Genomic DNA, 17,924 nt, shown 5'->3' on the forward strand with positions numbered 1-17,924 from the left:
TTTGCCAAGAACCATCCTATACCTTGGGCTTCCCTGGTGGCTCAGAGAGTAAAGAATCCGCCTGTGATGTGAGAGACCTGGGTTCGATTCCTGGATTGGAAAGATCCCCTGGAGGAGGGCATGCAACCCGCTCCAGTATTCTTGCCTGGAGAATCCCCATGGGCAGAGGAGCCTGGCGGGCTACAGTCCATGGGGTCACAAAGAATCAGACACAGCTGAGCGACTAAGCACAGCACAGCATCCTTACGCCTAACATGTTATTTATTCTAAGCACCTGTACTCTTTGAACATTTTGACATATGATCAGTGGTTCTCAAACTAACATTTGTCAGAACTACCTGGAAGGCTAGTTAAAACATGGAATGCAAGACCCCACCCACATAGCTTCTGATTCAGTAGGTCTGAAGTATGGAGTGTGTGTTCAGTCCTGTCCAATTCTTTGAGATCCTGCAGACTGTAGCCCACCAGGCTCCTTTGTCCACAGGATTTTCCCAGGCAAGAAGACTGAAGCAGGTGACCATTTCCTCTTCCAGGGGATCTTCCCAGCCCAGGGATTGAATCCACATCTCCTGTGTCTCCTGCCTTGGAAGGCAGATTCTCTGAACCTAGGAAGTGGGGTGAAGTACAAGAATCTAATTATTCTTCCTCCAGTCAATGCTTGAGAGACCACAACTGAAAGGTTAAAGGGTAAGTGGGCGGTAAGGAAGTGGTTTGGGAGTTCTGTGTAGTGGTTGGGTGCAGAAGCTTTGGTTTCAGACCAAACAATGCTGTCACCCTCACCAGCCTTCCAGGACCCCTCTTGCGTGTCTGTGCAGCCCTTCCTGCCCAAGTTCCCTTCTGTTTTCCATTTCCTTTCCTATGTCATGTGCATGGCCTGTGGTCTGTCTCTTCTTTCTGGACAATGAACTTTCATAAGCAGGGGCCATGTCTATCTAATTCCCCAATCTTTCTGACACCAGCGACCGGTTTCATGAGAAACAATTTTTCCTGGACCTGGGCAGGGCAGGGGTGAGCATGGTTTGGGGCATGAGGCTTCCCCGGTGGTTCATTCTGTAAAGAATCTGCCTGCAATGTGGGAGACCTGGATTCCATCCTTGGGTCAAGAAGATCCCCTGGAGAAGGGATAGACTACCCATTCCAGTATCGCTTGGCTTCTCCTATGGCTCAGATGGTAAAGAATCCGCCTGCAACACAGGAGACCTGGGTTTGATCCCTGGTCAGGGAGATTCCCCTGGAGAACAGAATGGCCACCCATTCCAGTATTCTTGCCTGGAGAATTCCATGGACAGAGGAGCCTGGCAGACTACAGTCCAAAGGGTCACAAACAGTTGGACACGACTGAGCGACTAACATTTTCACTTTCAAGTGCATAACATTTATTGTGCACTGTATTTCTATTATTATTATATTCTGATGTATAATGACATACATATATAATATTGTAGTAGTGTTAGGTGTACAACATGATTTGATATTCGTATACCTTGCAAAACAATCACCATAATGTCTAATTAGTATTCAATACCACACATCATTTCAAATGCTTTACTTTTGTGATAAGAACTTATAAAGGCTTATAAAATCTTGTAAAATCTCTTAGAAACTTTCAAATACACAGTGCAGTATTAGCTAGCATCACCATGCTGTACTTTGCATCCCTAGGACTTAGCTACTTTATAACTTGCCATTTGTACCTCTTGATCATCTTCACCCATTTTGCCCACCCCTATAGAATTACAAGGGGCTTCCTGAGGAGTTCAGCTGGTAAAGAATCTGCCTGCAATGCAGGAGACCCTGGTTCAATCCCTGGGTTGGGAAGAACTCCTGGAGAAGGGATAGGCTACCCACTCCAGTATTCTTGGGCTTCCCTGGTGGTTCAGATGATAAAGAATCTGCCTGCAATGTGGGAGACCTGGGTTGGTAAGATCCCCTGGAGGAGGACATGGCAACCCTGGAGGAGGACATGGCAACCCACTCCAGTTTCTTGCCTGGAGAATCTCCATGGTCAGAGGAGCCTGGCAGGCTACAGTCCATAGGGTTGTACAGAATCCGGACACGACTGAGAGACTAAGCATAGCATACAATTACAAATAATTTTTAGCATAAATGTGTCACAAAGATTGGTTGGGACATACCTAAAAAATGATCCACTGTTCATCTGAAATTAAAAGTAAAAAACAACAATCTAACTCCTTGTCAAGAAAGCATTTCCTGGGACTTCCCTGGCAATCCACTGGTTAGGACTCCACACTTTCCCTGCAGAGGGCCTGCGTTTGATTCCTGGTCTGGGACCTGAGATCCCACAAGCCCCATGGTGTGGCTTTAAAAAATAAATAAAATACAATTTTAATTAAAAATTAAAAAAAAATTTTAATTTAAAAATCAATTAAAAAAAGAAAGCATTTCCTGTCTGGCTCCGGACACCCAAGGATACCCACATCCCTATATCACTTTGCCTGCTCCTCCTTCACCACATCCACACTTGCAATTTTGTATCTGTTAGTCACCTATGAGATGGTGATCTCTTTGAGGCAGGAGCCTCATCTTTTGTGTTTTATTTTTAAAAGCTTAAGGAAAGGCATGAACACAAATCTGTGGAGTAAGCCCCCACAATCAACAAGGCTTTGTCTAATTCTTCTCACACCCCTAGGCTTTAACAGGGCCTGGCACACAGTAGGTAACTGTCAAATGAATGAATGAAGACAGGACAGAATGGATTCAGACAAGGGGCTGCCCCTCCTTGCCTGGGCTGTCCTACTGCAATCAGGGTTAGGGGCGGGGTGGTAGGGGGCAGAGGAGACAGCATGTAGGCCTGGGACCCCAACATTTTGCCCATAAATGAAGGCTAAGCTAGAGATCCCCAGGGTGTGATAATGAGTTTATTGAGTGCCAAGTTAAGCTTCTACTGCCTTCTATATTTTTAAAAAAATGCACATCCTGTAATTCACTAGTGAAAATAGTAACCACAAATGATGTGAAGTTTCTGAATACTGCAAAAGAGTACCCTAGCTAAACACATGACTATGCACTTGGTAGCTCAGCTGTTAAAAAAATCCACCCACCATGCAGGAGACACCGGTTCGACTCCTGGGTCGGGAAGTTCCCCTGGAGAAGGGATAGGCTACCCATCTTGCTTGGCTTCTCCTATGATTCCGACGGTAAAGAATCCGCCTACAGTGCAGGAGACCTGGATTTGATCCATGGGTTGGGAAGATCCCCTGGAGGAGGGCATGGCAACCCACTCCAGTATTTGACCTGGAGAATCCCCGTGGGCAGAGGAACCTGGCGGGCTACAGTCAGTCCATGGGGTCACAGAGTCGGACATGACAGCGACAGCACAGTGAACTTGAGCGCTCACCCCGACTGTCCATCCAATCGGGTGTGTGTCTGGCCTGTCACTCAACAATATTTACTGAGCACCTACTTCATCAACAGGCACCATTCTCTGCACTGGGGGTCTAGTGGTGAGCAAGACAGAGCATCTCTGTTTTTATGGAGGTTATAATCTACACTAACAAATAACTGCTGAATTAATTACTCACCCAATGTTTACACAATCAATTGGATTGTGTTCCCTGGAAAAGAACAGGATGTTGATGATTAACGGCAGAGGAAGGAGAGCTTCTGGGGGAGTCAGAGGCCTTCCTGAAGAGGCGATAGTGAAGCGGAGATCTGAACACTGAGAGACCAGGCAAAAGGACAGAGCAGATGAACAAGAGTATTCCAGCCAGAATGTGGCTAGAAGGAAGGCTTACATGGCTAGAGAGCAGCGAGAGGGGCTCGTGAGGCAAGGATGAGTGAAATGAAGCAGCAAAATTAGAGGAGGAAGTGCCGGGCTGTGATGACAGAAGACGGCTTTATCATGTTTTCCCCTTCTATGCTTCGTTTTTTTTAATCTCTTTTAAAATTTTGACTGTGAAGGGTCTCTTCAATGCAGTGCTCAGGCTATAGCTAGTTGTGGCTCTTGGGTTTCTCTTGCTCCAGAGCACGGGCCCTAGAGCAGGGGGCTCCATAGTAACGGGCTCTAGACAACTGGTAAGGGCTCTCTAGTTGCTCCGCAGCGTGTGGAATCTTACTTCCCCACGCAGGGATTGAACCGGTGTCCCCTGAATTAGAAGGTGGATTCTTAACCACTGGACCACCAGGGAAGTCCCTCACGCCTCATTTTCCTACCAGGGCTCCAGGCTCCTGGGCTAGCCCCACTCAAACCTCAGTTCAGCCAAGCTGCTGGAATGATCAAAGAAACACAAATCTGGAGAAAACACACACACACACAAAACTGATCTTGTCACTTCCCTACTTGAAGCATGTCAGTGGCTCTTCACCTTCCACTTCATGAAGACCCAAGTCATGTCTTCCCTAATGGACCCCCCACTTTTGTCCAGGAACCCAGAAAAGAGCTGGCCCCAGCCCCCGTTCTGGGTCTAGCTCCCCACCCACCTCCCCAGAAGGGATGCATTCAAGAATGGAGAAGTCATGTGGGGGAAGGTGCTGGAGAGAGGTTTCCACGCTTCCAGGAAGGGAGCCACAGAAAGCCACGCTCTGACAGCATGAAGGAGGAAGTGCAGAGGGGCCTGAGCGCTTCAGGCAGCCAATCGTGAGTGGAGACAACCAACCAGAGGCTATTGCCCATGCTGGGGCCAATCAAGCAAAGAGATCAGAAGACCCTCAGACCTCCACGAGGTCACTGAATGCTTAATTAACCAACCCCAGAGCCTGCCGTACCCCTGCACTTCCTGTTTTGTGGGACAATAAATCTTGTTTAAGCTTGTTCGAATCTGGGTGTTTTGTTATTTGTAGTGAATGGTATCTTGATGCCTTTGATCTGGCATCAAGGCTGTTTGGATTTCCCCTCTGGCTGGGTTTCCAGCCATTTATCCCACTCCTTCAGCTCCTACCCATGACTCCGGCCAATACCCTTCCAATTTCCACTGACCTGGAAACTCCTACTTGTTCTTCAGAACCCAGTTCAAACTTCATCTATAAAGTCCTCTGACACCCATGAACATGAACCATGAACTTCCTTCTCTGGGCTCTGCTCTAACCCAGAAAGTTCTCATTAAAAAAAAAAATTGTTTGGTAGAAACCAACACAGTACTGTAAAGCAACTATCCTTCAATTACAAATAATTGAATTAAAATAAATTTTTAAAAATTATTTATTTGGCTATGCTGGGTCTAAGATGTGGCATGTGGGATCTGTAGCTGTGGCACAGAGGATCTTTTTAGTTGTGGCATGCGAACTCTTAGTTGGGCATATGGGATCTACTTCCCTGACCAGGGATCGAACCCAAGCCCCTGCTTTGGGAGCACGGAGTCTGAGCCACTGGACCACCTGGGAGGTCCCCTCATTTTCTAAGTATTTATTATCCTGGCCCCTGGGAAGTTAGGGAATTTTATCATGACAAAAATATTAACTCATCAATTAGACAATTTCTAACTTAGCTCCCACTAAACATCCCTCTATACAGAAGTATTTAATCTTAATCTTCATTCACATCAAGTCTTTGTCAAAGGTCGGTCTCTCACAGATAGCTGGATTCAATGCGATTTACCGGCAATGGACCAGGTAGTTAACTACAACTGCAAATCTTGCAAAAGAAACACGATTCCCCAGTATCAGTGAAAGTCATCCTGGGAAACTGTTGCAATCTGAGAGGGTTAGACCAGCTGATGATTGCCACTTCTGAAGAAACTGATCTGATAAAGGACTCTTTTCTTCATCCTGAGACCTTTCCTCACTCCCTGCTATTTGTCAGGCAATGTGCAAGGTACTATGGTTACAACCAAGAATAAGAAAAACTAACTGCCTGCCTCAATCTTATCCTCTTTAGGGTAAGATTGACAATAAACATGTACAAGTACACTATGTAATTTCATATATGAATAAGCATTATGAGGAAAAAATAAGCTAGATAAGGACAATATAACAAAAAAATAGTAATTTTCTGGCAAGGATACTCTGTAAACTCCATGTTAAGAGAGTATGCTCAGGGGCAGAATGGCTCTCTTGATTACTGGAGTGGGTCTCCTGCAGCCATGATTACATTACATGATTCTGTCCCACTGGCCACAGTTGATTGGAACAGAGGTAAACAGCTGACCCAAGCTGCTGCTGCTGCTAAGTCACTTCAGTCATGTCCGTCTCTGTGAGACCCCACAGACGGCAGCCCACCAGGCTCCCCCATCCCTGGGATTCTCCAGGTAAGAACACTGGAGTGGGTTGCCATTTCCTTCTCCAGTGCATGAAAGTAAAAAGTGAAAGTGAAGTCGCTCAGTCGTGTCCGACTCTTAGCGACCTCATGGACTGCAGCCTACCAGGTTCCTCCATCCATGGGATTTTCCAGGCAAGAGTACTGGAGTGGGGTGCCATTGCCTTCTCCCTGACCCAAGTTAGGCCAATCAAATTCTTTCCTAGGATTTTGGACATAGAATACTAGGTATTGAATTGGCAGGCTAAGAGGGGAGATGATTCAGCTTTAGGGCTGGGGCAGTTGTTGGACAAATACAGAGATTAAAAAAAAAAAAAACGCCAGCCTGCAGAAGGAAGATGAGGGAAGCAAACACCCTGACAGAAATGGTTACAAACTGCAGATTCAGAGAGACAATGGTGAGTGTCTTGGGTTTTGAGGAGGTGCTGGTTAGAGATCAAATCTCTTGTAAGGTCCAGCTGGGAGTCCTGCTTTTGGATTTGTCCTAATTCTTTCAATAAATCCCTCCCGCGGTTTAAATTAGAATAGGTCTGTTTCTATGTTTTGCAACCAATATTAGCATTTCCAAGAATGAAAATACTGGTGATGAGGGTGATGGTAAGAGATAACATCTGTTGAGTGCCAGGCACTGTTTGAAGATCTTTACATAGGTCATCTATTTTGATTCTTACGAATTGTTGAGACAGACACAATTGTTATCCCCATGTTGCATGAGGAAACTTGAGCTTCAGAAGCCACAGTAAGTAGCAGAACCAGCTTCTGGCCTCCACGACCTTCACTGCTTCACTATACTCAAAAAAGCACTGAGGAATGGACTTGAAGTTATTTAAAATCTGTTAAGTCCTTTGACACATTTCTTCTGATCCTGAGCAAAACCCCAGAGCAGAAGATACGTGCTGCTTCTCAGATAACTCACTCCAACTGAGGAAGTGACCACATCTTTATCAACTCAGCAGTCTGATTACCCACTTTGTTAAAACAGCCACATTCCCTACTGAGAGCTAGAGTTTCTCATAAGCATTCTTGATGTCTTAGAAGTGGAGGCTCTGATGTTACTCAAGTCAAGAGTTGAGGTTGGACTCTGGGTTGTCACATGCCTTGTGCTAAACCCTCAGAGTTGATCAACTTTGCTGAGCCCCAGTTTTCCTATCTGAAACACAGAAACAACAACAAGAATAATAATGCCTAATGTGAAGATTCAAACAGATGATGGACTAAAGTGTTTATCAGTATAATTTAAAGCCCACAGTATCTCAGGCTCATGTAAATGCACAATAAATTGAAAACATTATTATTCTATGTCCTTTCAGGGCAATACTTGTTTCTGCCACTACCCCTTCTTCTGGAAAAAGTACCCTACTTCTCCTTGGGAACTTTTCCTCTGTTGGATATCATCTCCGAGGGACCACCTATTCCTGGTTGAGGAATAGTAACAAGGACTCAGTTAGCTAACCAGAACCCTCTTCTTAGTATCTGAATCTTTAGCTGAGCCACATCCAAAACTGAGTGGGAAAAATACAGAGGAACAACAACAGAAAATATTTAAGGGTTAATGTGTTCCCATTGAAGAACACAGACAAGACTGGCCATGAGCTCCTGTGGTGGCCCACATGATCAGAGCTTCCCTGGCGCCTGTCTTTTCCAGGATCTGGTTCTTTGGTTTTCCCATAGATTCTTTGACTTTCTCAGAAATTTAAACTCCTATAAAGTCTCCAAAAAGCCTAGGCAGAACTGGTTTCCACTGCTTGTCATCAAAGAACTTACTTGATGTACTTTTGAAAGAATGATTAGGTCTCTGTGAAACTCAGCAAATTCTTTAATCCCCTTTCCCTCCTCCTCTGGACAAGGAGAGTGTATTAGCAATCTACTGCCGGGTGACAAATAATCGTAAAGCCCGGTGGCTTTAAACAATAAATATTTATTAACTTGTAACTGTGTGCCTGAAATTTGGAAGCAACTCTGGTTAGTGGTTCTGGTTTAGGATCTTTCAGGAAGGCTGCAGTCAAAAGTCAGCCAGCACTGCTGCTGCATTGCAAGCCAGCATTGCAAGGCTGCTTGACTGGGGCTGCAAGACCGACTTCCAAGATGGCCCATTCATATGGCTGTTGTCAGGAGGCCTCCGATCTGTATCTGTCTGAGTGTCTTCACCACGTGGAACAAGACGGAAGCCATGACACATCACACAAGGCAGCCCTGTTCCATGTAAATGCCAGAAGGTAGTGATGAAGATGACTGGGGGCCGCACAGGGGAAGCCCAGAAACCCTGTAGGGGGCCTTGGTAGCCAGTTACCATCCTCCTTTCACTGAGTTATTCCTATTCACCCCAAGAACAGCTCATTTCAGAAACCCTCAGACAGTGATTTACAAACAATGGGTGGAAGGAGGCGGTGAATATGAAGATGCAAAATAGGCAGAGTGAAGGTCTCCAGTCTAAGGACTTGTTCTGGAGAACTGGAAAAGAGGAAGATATGGCCTTTAGGGAAGGGAGACACAGGCTTCCCAAAGTCCAAGGACAGAGAGTCGTATAAAACCTAAGTGTTCCCCCTGGGCAGCCCCAAAGAAGGTCTGACAGACAGTTCAGGCCTGCTTGTCAATCACTGCTCCAAAGTCAAACTGGGTTTGAGAACTGGAGTCTAAGAGTCCAGGCCACTGCCAAGCTGTTACATATGGGCTGAGCTGTGTTCCCCACAAAACTCATGTTGAAGCCGCAACCTCCCAGTACCTCGGAATGTGACTGAATTTGCAGACAGCGATGATAAACAGGTGATGAAGTTCAAACTGGGCTGTGAGGCTGGGCCTTAACCCAATCTGACTGGTGTCCTCGTGAGAAGAAGGCATTAGGACAGACAGAGATAGCGAGGGCAGAGACAGAGGCAAGACTGTGGAAGGACAGAGCAAAAAGTCAACTGTGTGCAAGCCAAGGAGAGGGGCATCAGGAGAAACGAAACCTGCCGCCACCCTGATCTTGGACGGCCCGCCTCCAGAACTGTGAGAATCACTTCCTGTTGTTCAGGCCACCAGTCGGTGGTCTTCCGTCATGGCAGCCCAGGCAGACTGAAGCTCCAGCTGCCACTATTCTGTGAGGCAGCTCCTAACCTCCGCTGTGTACTGGGGTGGCAGAGCCCGATGTGAGGCCTTCCTTTCCAGACTCAGGGAGGTGAGACGACTCCAGGCGTCCCCAGCCAGCTGATACGGAGGGGCCTGGCGTGGCGCCATGCATGCACCGGTGAACCCAGAGGCTCCGTGTCCACTCCTGGTTCCTTCCGCAAGCTCCCGCCGGGCCCAGGCCTCCTGCTCCTTGCCTCCGAGGGCCGCTCCTGCGGCCACCTCCACCGTCCTGCCACCTTCTCTCTAGCTGCAGAGCGCCTTCTGTATTCGTTCCCGCACTTCCTTTGGTCCCAAAGACACCATCATCTCAGCTACCGGAGGTCCTTGCTGAGGACGAACAAGAGAAAACGTTGCCTTCAACTGTCTGAGGAACACACGCCCGGCCTCAGCTGCAGGAGTTACGCCCAAGCCAATCCTGCACCCCAAGGAAAGCCAGGTGTGCATTTTATGGGCTTCAATTTCTGAGGCTGAGGATGGGTCCCAGAGCCTGCTCTCCATGGGTTGGTACGTCCCTTCACCCAATCCACGGCCAGCTCCTTGAAGGGGGCGGGGAGCATGTGTGTTTCATTCATTACTGGATCCACTGCACCTAGCATGGAGCTTGCACATGGTAAGGTACTCAGTAGGTACTGTCTGTTGAATGATCAAATGAGGGGGCTGGTCATGTTTCATTCATCTCTGTAGCCCACAAACTACGCTTAGTGCTGTTGGTGAATGTCAGCTGAGTGGATAAAAGAGGGCTCCAGCCCAGTCCAACCGCCTGCCTCACCTGCTGTCCACTGAGGGCCACTCGGAGGAGCTTCATCACGTTACTGTGTTTGATGCCTTCCAGACCATCTGACAGCTTCTTCAGTTCTCCATTCAGCATGTCCTGAGTTAAGTTCGTACCAGGTCCTTCTAAAAGTCTAGAAGAGAGCCAGTCTGTGAGGGGCCAGCACTGGCCAATGGCAAGTGGGTGGAAGGGAGGACTTCAGAGGCTTATCCATCAGCTACAACATATTTATAAATTAATAACACAACCAACGTTCAAGTCTGCTTGGAAGTGGAGGGAGATACGTACTACCCCCATCCTAGTTGGTGAAGAAAGAGCAACCAACGGACTACAGAGAGATTCCAAGCAAGTGTGCATAAAACAGGGAAACTCAGAGAATACGGTAAGAGGATTTACTAATTACTACCTGTGTCATGCAATCTTCATGCCTCAGTTTTCTCACCTGTAAAGTGGAGATAATAATAGTCTCTGCACCTCACAGAGCTATGGTGGGGCTAAGTTAAAACTGGTAAAGCACTGAGTACGCTGCCTGAACAGATGGTAAGAACTCGGAAGTATGAGATCTTATATTTCAATAAAAAGTTAAATATTTTAGCTAATATTTATTATATCCAAGAGCTCAGAGACATTGCAAGAGGATCTAAAAAGAAACTTGCGAATGAGTTAGATACAGGATGGAAGAATGAAGCCCTCTGGGAAATGATCTGAAACCTGGCTTCAAGACCTCTGGGATTTTCCTGGTGGCACCGTGGATAAGAATCTACCTGCCAATGGAGGGGACTTGGGGGCGATCCCTGGTCCGGGAAGATTCCACATGACTCAGGGAATCCATGCACCACAACTGCTGAGCCTGAGTGCTTCCTCTACTGAAACCTGTGAGCCTAGAGCCCATGGTCTACAAGAGTGCCACCGCAATAAGAAGCCCACACACTCCAACGAAAAAGTAGCCCCCGCTTGCTGCAATTAGAGAAAGCCTGCATGCAGCAACGAAGACCCAGTGCAACCAAATAAATAAAGACTTCCAGGGGATGCAGCAGAGAAGAGCAGAAAGAAAGACATCAGGAGAACCCAGCACCAGTAATGGCCCTGCCACCACTTGCTGTAACCATTCTTTGCCCACAAACTGAAACAATTCAGGAAGTACAGTGGAACAATTCCCCACTTTCCTGGCAGTCCAGCTAAGACCCTCTTCCAAAAGCATGTTTGAGCTCAAGAGAAAGTTCCTAATTAGTCAGAGCTGGACTTGCAAAAACTTCGTCCCAGCCCTAATTCGGAGTTAGAGCAAGACATGGGAGCAGGGCTAAAGATGGGCCAAGGCTGGAGACCTTCACTAGTGCAGACAGTCCTTGATGCCAACTCTGACACTGATCGCTCCTGAAACGGCCAGACACTCCATCCCCCAAACTGGTTTACTGGGAAGCTGGCGGGCTTCCAGCTCAGGAACAGGGTTCATGAGGAAATTGGAACCAATGGCCTTCCAGGGCACATTTCCTTACTCACTCCAGTACTTGAGCAATTCAGTTTCAGTTTGAGAAACATAACCATTCTTATTGCATCTTAAAACTACAACACATGACTGCTGTTATTTATGAAATGAAAAAGAGGAAATGTGGAAAATATAAAATGTAATACAGTTTGCAGCAACATGGATGGACCTAGAGATTCTCATACTAAGTTAAGCAAGTCAGAAAGAGAAAGACAAATGCCATGTGCTGTCACTTCTATGTGGAATCTAAAATACGACACAATGAACGTATCTATGAAACATAAGGGAAAGACCTGTGGTTGCCAAGGGGTGTGTGGTGGGGGGAGGGAAAAATTGAGAGAGTGGGGTTAGCAGATACAAACTATTACATATAGAATGGATAAACAACAAGATCCTTCTGTATAGTATAGGGAACTATATTCAATATCCCGTGATAAACCATAATGGAAAAGAATATGAAAGAGTATCTATATGTATAATTGAATCGTTTTGCTATACAACAGAAATTAACATAACACCACAAATCAACCATACTTCAAAAAAAAAAAAGAAATGTAGTATGGAGTAAAAACGAACAAGCTCCTCAATGTCATTATGGGGAAGCGGGCTGCCAAGGAGCTGGTGAAAGAGTGACAGGCCCCAGGAGGCCCACAGTGGCAGCCAGGGCATGTTAATAAGAGCTGGCCCAGGACTTGGCATGGGCAGAGGGACTTCAACAGAACTGGTTGCTGCTCCACATGTGGGTGTCAGCTTTCCTGCCTTGAGTGGGAGCCCCAGAGTGTCCCTAAAACCTAATCCCATGGCAGGGGTGGGGAGGTAAGACTTCAGTTTGGTGAACTAGGACAGCCTCCTAAGGAATGTCCTAAATTAACAGAGTGTTATTAATAATACCTCAGGGAAATTTAGCCTGGAGATATGCTTGCAATGGTGTCTATTTAAGGTTTTTCATTGCGGCATTGTTTGTAACAGCAAATTTGAAAGCAAATGTCCATCGACAGGAAGTGAGTTAAATAAATCACGGTGAAGTGGTATGATAAGAGACTAAGTGTAGCTGAGAGGAGGAGAAGGATGCTCTCGAAGCCTGGAGCGATCTAAAGACACGCAGTTAAGTGAAAAACAAACAGAAAAATAAGCAAAAAAACACAAAAGACACTTAGGGAAATACAGCCGTTATTTCATACACTTTAGATGGAGTACAATCCATAAAAATATTGAATCACTATGTTGTACATCTGATACTAACAATATTGTAAATTAACTGTAGTTCAATAAAAAAATAATAAAATTAAACCAAAAACCCCTAAAAGATACCAGTGTGATTGTACTATGTTGTATGTACCTTTTGAGTAAGAAGGTGGAAAATAAGGATTATCTAGATATAATTTAAAAGAGTAGTAAATCCAAAGAGGGTTCTGGAATGGGGCAGATGAGGGATAAGGATTAAAAACGGGATTCATGGGCTTTCCCTGGTGGCTCAGTGGTAAAGAATCCACCTGCCAATACAGGAGACACAGGTTCAGCCCCTGATCCAGGGAGAGCCCACATGCCAAGGAGCAACAAGGCCCGTGTGTCTGCTCTAGAGCCCAGCAGTCACAACTACTGAGCGCACGTGCCCGAGAGCCTGAGCTCCACAAGAGAAGCCAGCACAATAAGCCCACGCACCGCAGCTCGAGAGTAGCCCCTGCTTGCCTCAACTAGAGAAAAGTCTGCACAGCAGTGAAGACTCAGCACAGCCAAAACTACATCAATAAATAAATAACATTATTTTAAAAAAATAGGATTCTGATATATACATTTAAAAATCATTTCAAGGTTTTAAACCCACATTCAAGCGGTTTGAATAAATGAATAACAAATTTAAAAACTGCAAGAATGGAGTTATATACACATTTCCTTGACTGTGCAGACCTTTCACAAAGGAAACTGCTATTTGGGACTGTCTTTCTGTTGGGGGCTGAGTAGGAGGGAAGACAATTTTTTCTATAAATCCTCTTGGACTGTTTGTATCTTTGCCATGTTAATTATATTCTTATCTTTTCAAAATGTATGTTTTAATGGTATAGTGATGGTTTCTTGTTATCAGGTGCTGTCCAAGCATTTTGCACCAAGGAGAAGCAACAGAGAACATGACAGGACATCCATTGTCTCACCCCAGCCAGCTGGACTTTCAACCCCTGCTCCTCCAACTTACCAGCTGCATTATTTTAAACAAGTTACTCTGCCACTTTGGGATTCAACTTTCTCACCTGTAAAGTGGGGGACAGCAACAGCAGTTCCTTTATGAGGTTGCTGAGAACTGATGCATGTATACACACATGCACAGCACACATCATGTCACGTGTACGGCTGCTCAGTCATGTCCAGCTCTTTGCGACCCCATGGACTAGCCCACCAGGCTCCTCTGTCCGTGGGATTTCCCAGGCAAGAATACTGGAGTGGGTTGCCATTTTCTTCTCCAGGGGATCTTCCTGACCCAGGGATCGAACCTGTGTCTCTTGTGTCTCCTGCCTTGGCAGGCGGGTTCTTTACCATTAGCATACATACACGGTCACACATCTTTTGTGTGTGTGTATTATTTTTTTTATTGGAGTATGATTGCTTTACAGTGTTGTGTTACTTTCCGCTGTACAACGAAATGAGTCACCCATATGTATACATGTGTCTTCTCCCTCTTGCGCCTCCCTCCCACTCCCCGCCCCACCCCTCCAGGTCATCAGAGCACTGAGCTGAGCTCCCTGTGCTATAGAGCAGCTTCCCACGAGCTATTGACATCTCGAACATACATGACATATAACATATTGCACGCACGTGTGTAGGCAAGTACGCAAATGACTGTTTGCTATTCCTATCAAACATAATCTTCACAACAAAACTGGGAAGTTACATAAAATGGACATTTGTGGGGTCGGCTGCTCAGCCCACATTCCTGTTCCTCCTGATACCAGGGCCCTAACTCTCCCTGAGGAATGACCTGGCTCCATCCTCAGCCCACGAGCTTTGGCTGGGGGTCCACTCAAGGCCCACAGACGACCTAACCTAAGCTGGTCAACGTATCACATTCTCCAGGCTTCTGTTACTAGTTCGGAGGCAGAAAAACCAGGCCAATCAGGCCCCATCAGAGTGAATTTCAAGACACAGCTGGAGTCAGGGGCTGCGGTTCTGCCCTCTTACCCCGCAGTGGGGACTGTGAGAGGCAGCTTCTGATCCTCAAGATCCTTTCTCCCTCTCACGTGTACTAACACAATTTCCAGCTGGGCATGTGGCCACCAAGGTAAAATCTACATTTTCTGGACTCCCTTGTAGCTTGGTGTGGCCACAAGGCAGGCGTTAAGCCCAGCAGGATGTAAGCGGAAACACGTATAACTTTTCAGCCAGGGCCTCGAGGGGAAGGAGGGCCCCGTCCCCTCTCCCTTTCCTCCTTCCTCCTCTGGCTGAACCGTGAGCCACCATGGACCATGCGGACAAGAGCAAAACCTGGGCCACACGCCACCACCACTGAGCTTGTGCTCTGTAACGAGTCCTCCTGCTGCAACAAAGACCCGGCGCAGCCAAAAAAAAGGAGAGAGAGACAGAGAGACGGAAAGCATGAGCAAAACCTAAAGACAGCAGGACCCAGAGACGTGGGCAGAAGCTGTTCAGCCTTGAACTACCTGATCTGAATGCAGGTAAGGGAGACAGCACGTATTCATCTAACACAGAACCTCTGCAGAAGGAGCGGCTGGCCTGGTGGAGTGTGAGGCAGGAAGTCAAAGGGACAGAGGGAGAAACGAGGTGTTGGTGCCATTACTTTTGGCCCCTGCGCTAACCTGGGCCTCAAGGCCTCTGCAGTGACGTACACGAGTCACTCCCCTCTTGCTTAAGCCAGCTTTGGTTGCACTTTGCACCCTCATAGTCTAAAGAATCCTGTGACCATGAACAATGAGACCTAGTATCATCTCCACCCTGCAGGGGAGGGAAGGGAAGCTCAAGGACGTGCAGGAACCTGGACAAACTGAAGTCACCTGGCAGGTGAACTATTAGGTTGGTGCGAAAGTAATTAATGGTTCTGCTTTGTTGAACTTTGCCATTTGATATCAGAATAGATTCTTAAATAAATGTGGTTGTGTTATACATCACTTTCTATCCTGAAGCACAGATTTTTATGCCCCAGGAATAAGCAAACCTATTTCTTGTTGGCAAAAATGTGTTGATTGTAATGGTTCCTATTTTGATGAATAAAGATATGTTTAAGCCTAGTTATAAGATTTCAAATCCAGAGTCTGAAACCGTAATTACTTTTGCACCAACCAAATAACTGGGTCAGTGAGTGGCTGGGCTGCAGTGGCACCCAAGTGGGTCCAATCCTGGAGCCAGAACCACTCCGTCTTTCGGGGAAGCCTGGGCTTCTCAGTGCCATGAGTGACCCTCTCACTGAGAACTGCTCGCTAGCTCTGGGGCCAGGCTGCAGGCCTGACCGCCAAGCCCTGGAGTGGAGAGGGCTCTGGGAGGCAGACAGGGGAGGCAGGTGCAGACCCCAAGCTTCGCCTGTGGCAACTCACCCCAGCACGCGCTTGGCAATGATGTCCACCTTCTCTGAGATGGCACCCAGCTGCGCTCGACCCACCACAGGGCGGGTCCACAGGTAGGAGTACGCTGGGGAGACCAGATCTCGCAGGCGGCAAATGTGACCCTGGGGAGAGAGAGGTGGTCACTGAATGTACTGGGGTGGGGGGGGAACCCTGACATGGGAAGGGGGAGGAGTGGGGCGCCACCCACTCCCCAGGTCTCCGGGCTCCTGTCCCCACACCTGTCTCAGCAGGATGATCCTCTCCACGTAGGCCGGGTCTAGCATCTCTCTGTCCTGCAGCTGGCTCCCGAACGCCTCCTCCACCAGGGCCTGCAGCTGGCCCACCAGCTGGCATCTCTGGGTCTCGTCGCCCACCAGCCGGCGGAGGTGCAGCCTGCAGGAGAAGCCAAGAGACCGTGCTGCTGCAGCCACCCCCAGCCCTGCCAAAACCCTCCTCCCTGGGGGAGCGAGTGGGCTTTACAGAATGACTCCTTCCAGGGTATGCTCTCTCTCCAGCTGGGCTGGAGCAGTGGGGAGACTCCCGACAGTCTGCCCGTGACTCAGCTCCCCGGCGCCTCTCACCTGGCCCACTGCCCTCCCCTGAGCTATCATTTGAATTCAGGACTCAGTTAAAAAGCTCAAGTTTTGCTGTCAGGTCAAATTTACAGAATTCTTCTAACTTTCTTGTTCCCTCCTTCAGAAGCAGCAGAGCCTCTAAGACTCCAAGCCTCAAACCAGGCCCTGTCGGTCCTGAGACTGCGGGCTGCCCTCACCCTGTCCCTGGCAGGACTGGAGGGACCCCAGGGTGTGAACAGCACAGGGCGGAGGGCCATTCTGGAGGCATGTGCCCTCTGTCCCTGGTGTGCAAGAAAGGCAGTCAGCAAGGGATGGGTGACCATCTCATGAGCTCTGAGATCGGGCAGGCCTGTGAGTGAAGCCAGCCCTGCCAGACATCTGCAGCAAGTGATAGATACAAGCACTCAGAGCTCAGGATACTCATCTGTTACCATGGGGACGACGGAGCCTCCCTCACAGGGTGCTGGGCAGAGCCCAGGAGGGGCTGTCTGAAGCACTGAGCACAAGGCCAGTGTGGCCGCCACGGCTGGGAGCTGGAGCCGGGCCGGGAGTCTGAGCAGAGGCTTAGGTGAGGCAGAGGGTGGAAGGACAAGACCCTCTGGGAAGCAATCCGGAGCACGCTGTGGCCCCAAAACATCATTTTCTAAAACAAATGGAGGGAATTCTTTGGCGGTGGTCCAGTAGTTAGGACTCATGCTTCCACTGCAGGGGGCACAGGTTCCATCCCTGGTCAAGGAACTAAGATCCCACATACTGCCTGCCAGGCACAGCAAAAAAAAAAAAAAAAAAAATGAATGAAGAGAAATCACATGAAATTGTACTAAAGCTGTTTCTAGGACCTCTGCAACTAGATGAGACAGTGGGAAGAAAGAAATCAAGAGACCATGTGATGTGGTCATGCTTGAGATAATCCACGAAAGGTCCAGGGATCCATGCCTGGGACACAGCATGTGCTAGACAAATGTCAGTTATTATTACTACCTCCACCAAGCCAATGGCACTGCTATGACAGCTACTGTCTTTACTACTGTTACTGTAATAGTCATGGCAGTGGCTTGATTACAGAACTACCTAAAGCCAACAGCTTCGGCTGTATGAAACCTGCAGGCATCAACTGCAAGCAAAAGCCACGGCCATCTTCCTCTGACTCCCCTCGTGCTCTGGGGAGGACTGGAACGGGTCCCCAAGTAGCGTCCCTGTTCTGACCCCATTTCTCCCCGGGATG

The 17,924-nt window shown here is 47.7% G+C and overlaps 1 protein-coding gene across 1 annotated transcript in view; it reads right to left on the reverse strand.

The window, feature by feature from the left end:
* Nucleotides 1-8,109: 8,109 nt before the first annotated feature.
* EARS2 (glutamyl-tRNA synthetase 2, mitochondrial) overlaps nucleotides 8,110-17,924 on the reverse strand; it is a 32,288-nt gene continuing 22,473 nt past the window's right edge. Inside the window, exons 6-9 of the mRNA XM_020874099.2 lie at nucleotides 16,364-16,517; nucleotides 16,116-16,246; nucleotides 10,089-10,224; nucleotides 8,110-9,646 (exon numbers count right to left, since the gene is read on the reverse strand). Coding sequence (XP_020729758.2) covers nucleotides 9,563-9,646; nucleotides 10,089-10,224; nucleotides 16,116-16,246; nucleotides 16,364-16,517 — 505 coding nt within the window. The 3' untranslated portion in view covers nucleotides 8,110-9,562. The remainder of the gene's footprint in view (nucleotides 9,647-10,088; nucleotides 10,225-16,115; nucleotides 16,247-16,363; nucleotides 16,518-17,924) is intronic.

The sequence above is a fragment of the Odocoileus virginianus genome, chromosome 33, assembly GCF_023699985.2.
Source record: "Odocoileus virginianus isolate 20LAN1187 ecotype Illinois chromosome 33, Ovbor_1.2, whole genome shotgun sequence".
NCBI lineage: Eukaryota > Metazoa > Chordata > Mammalia > Artiodactyla > Cervidae > Odocoileus > Odocoileus virginianus.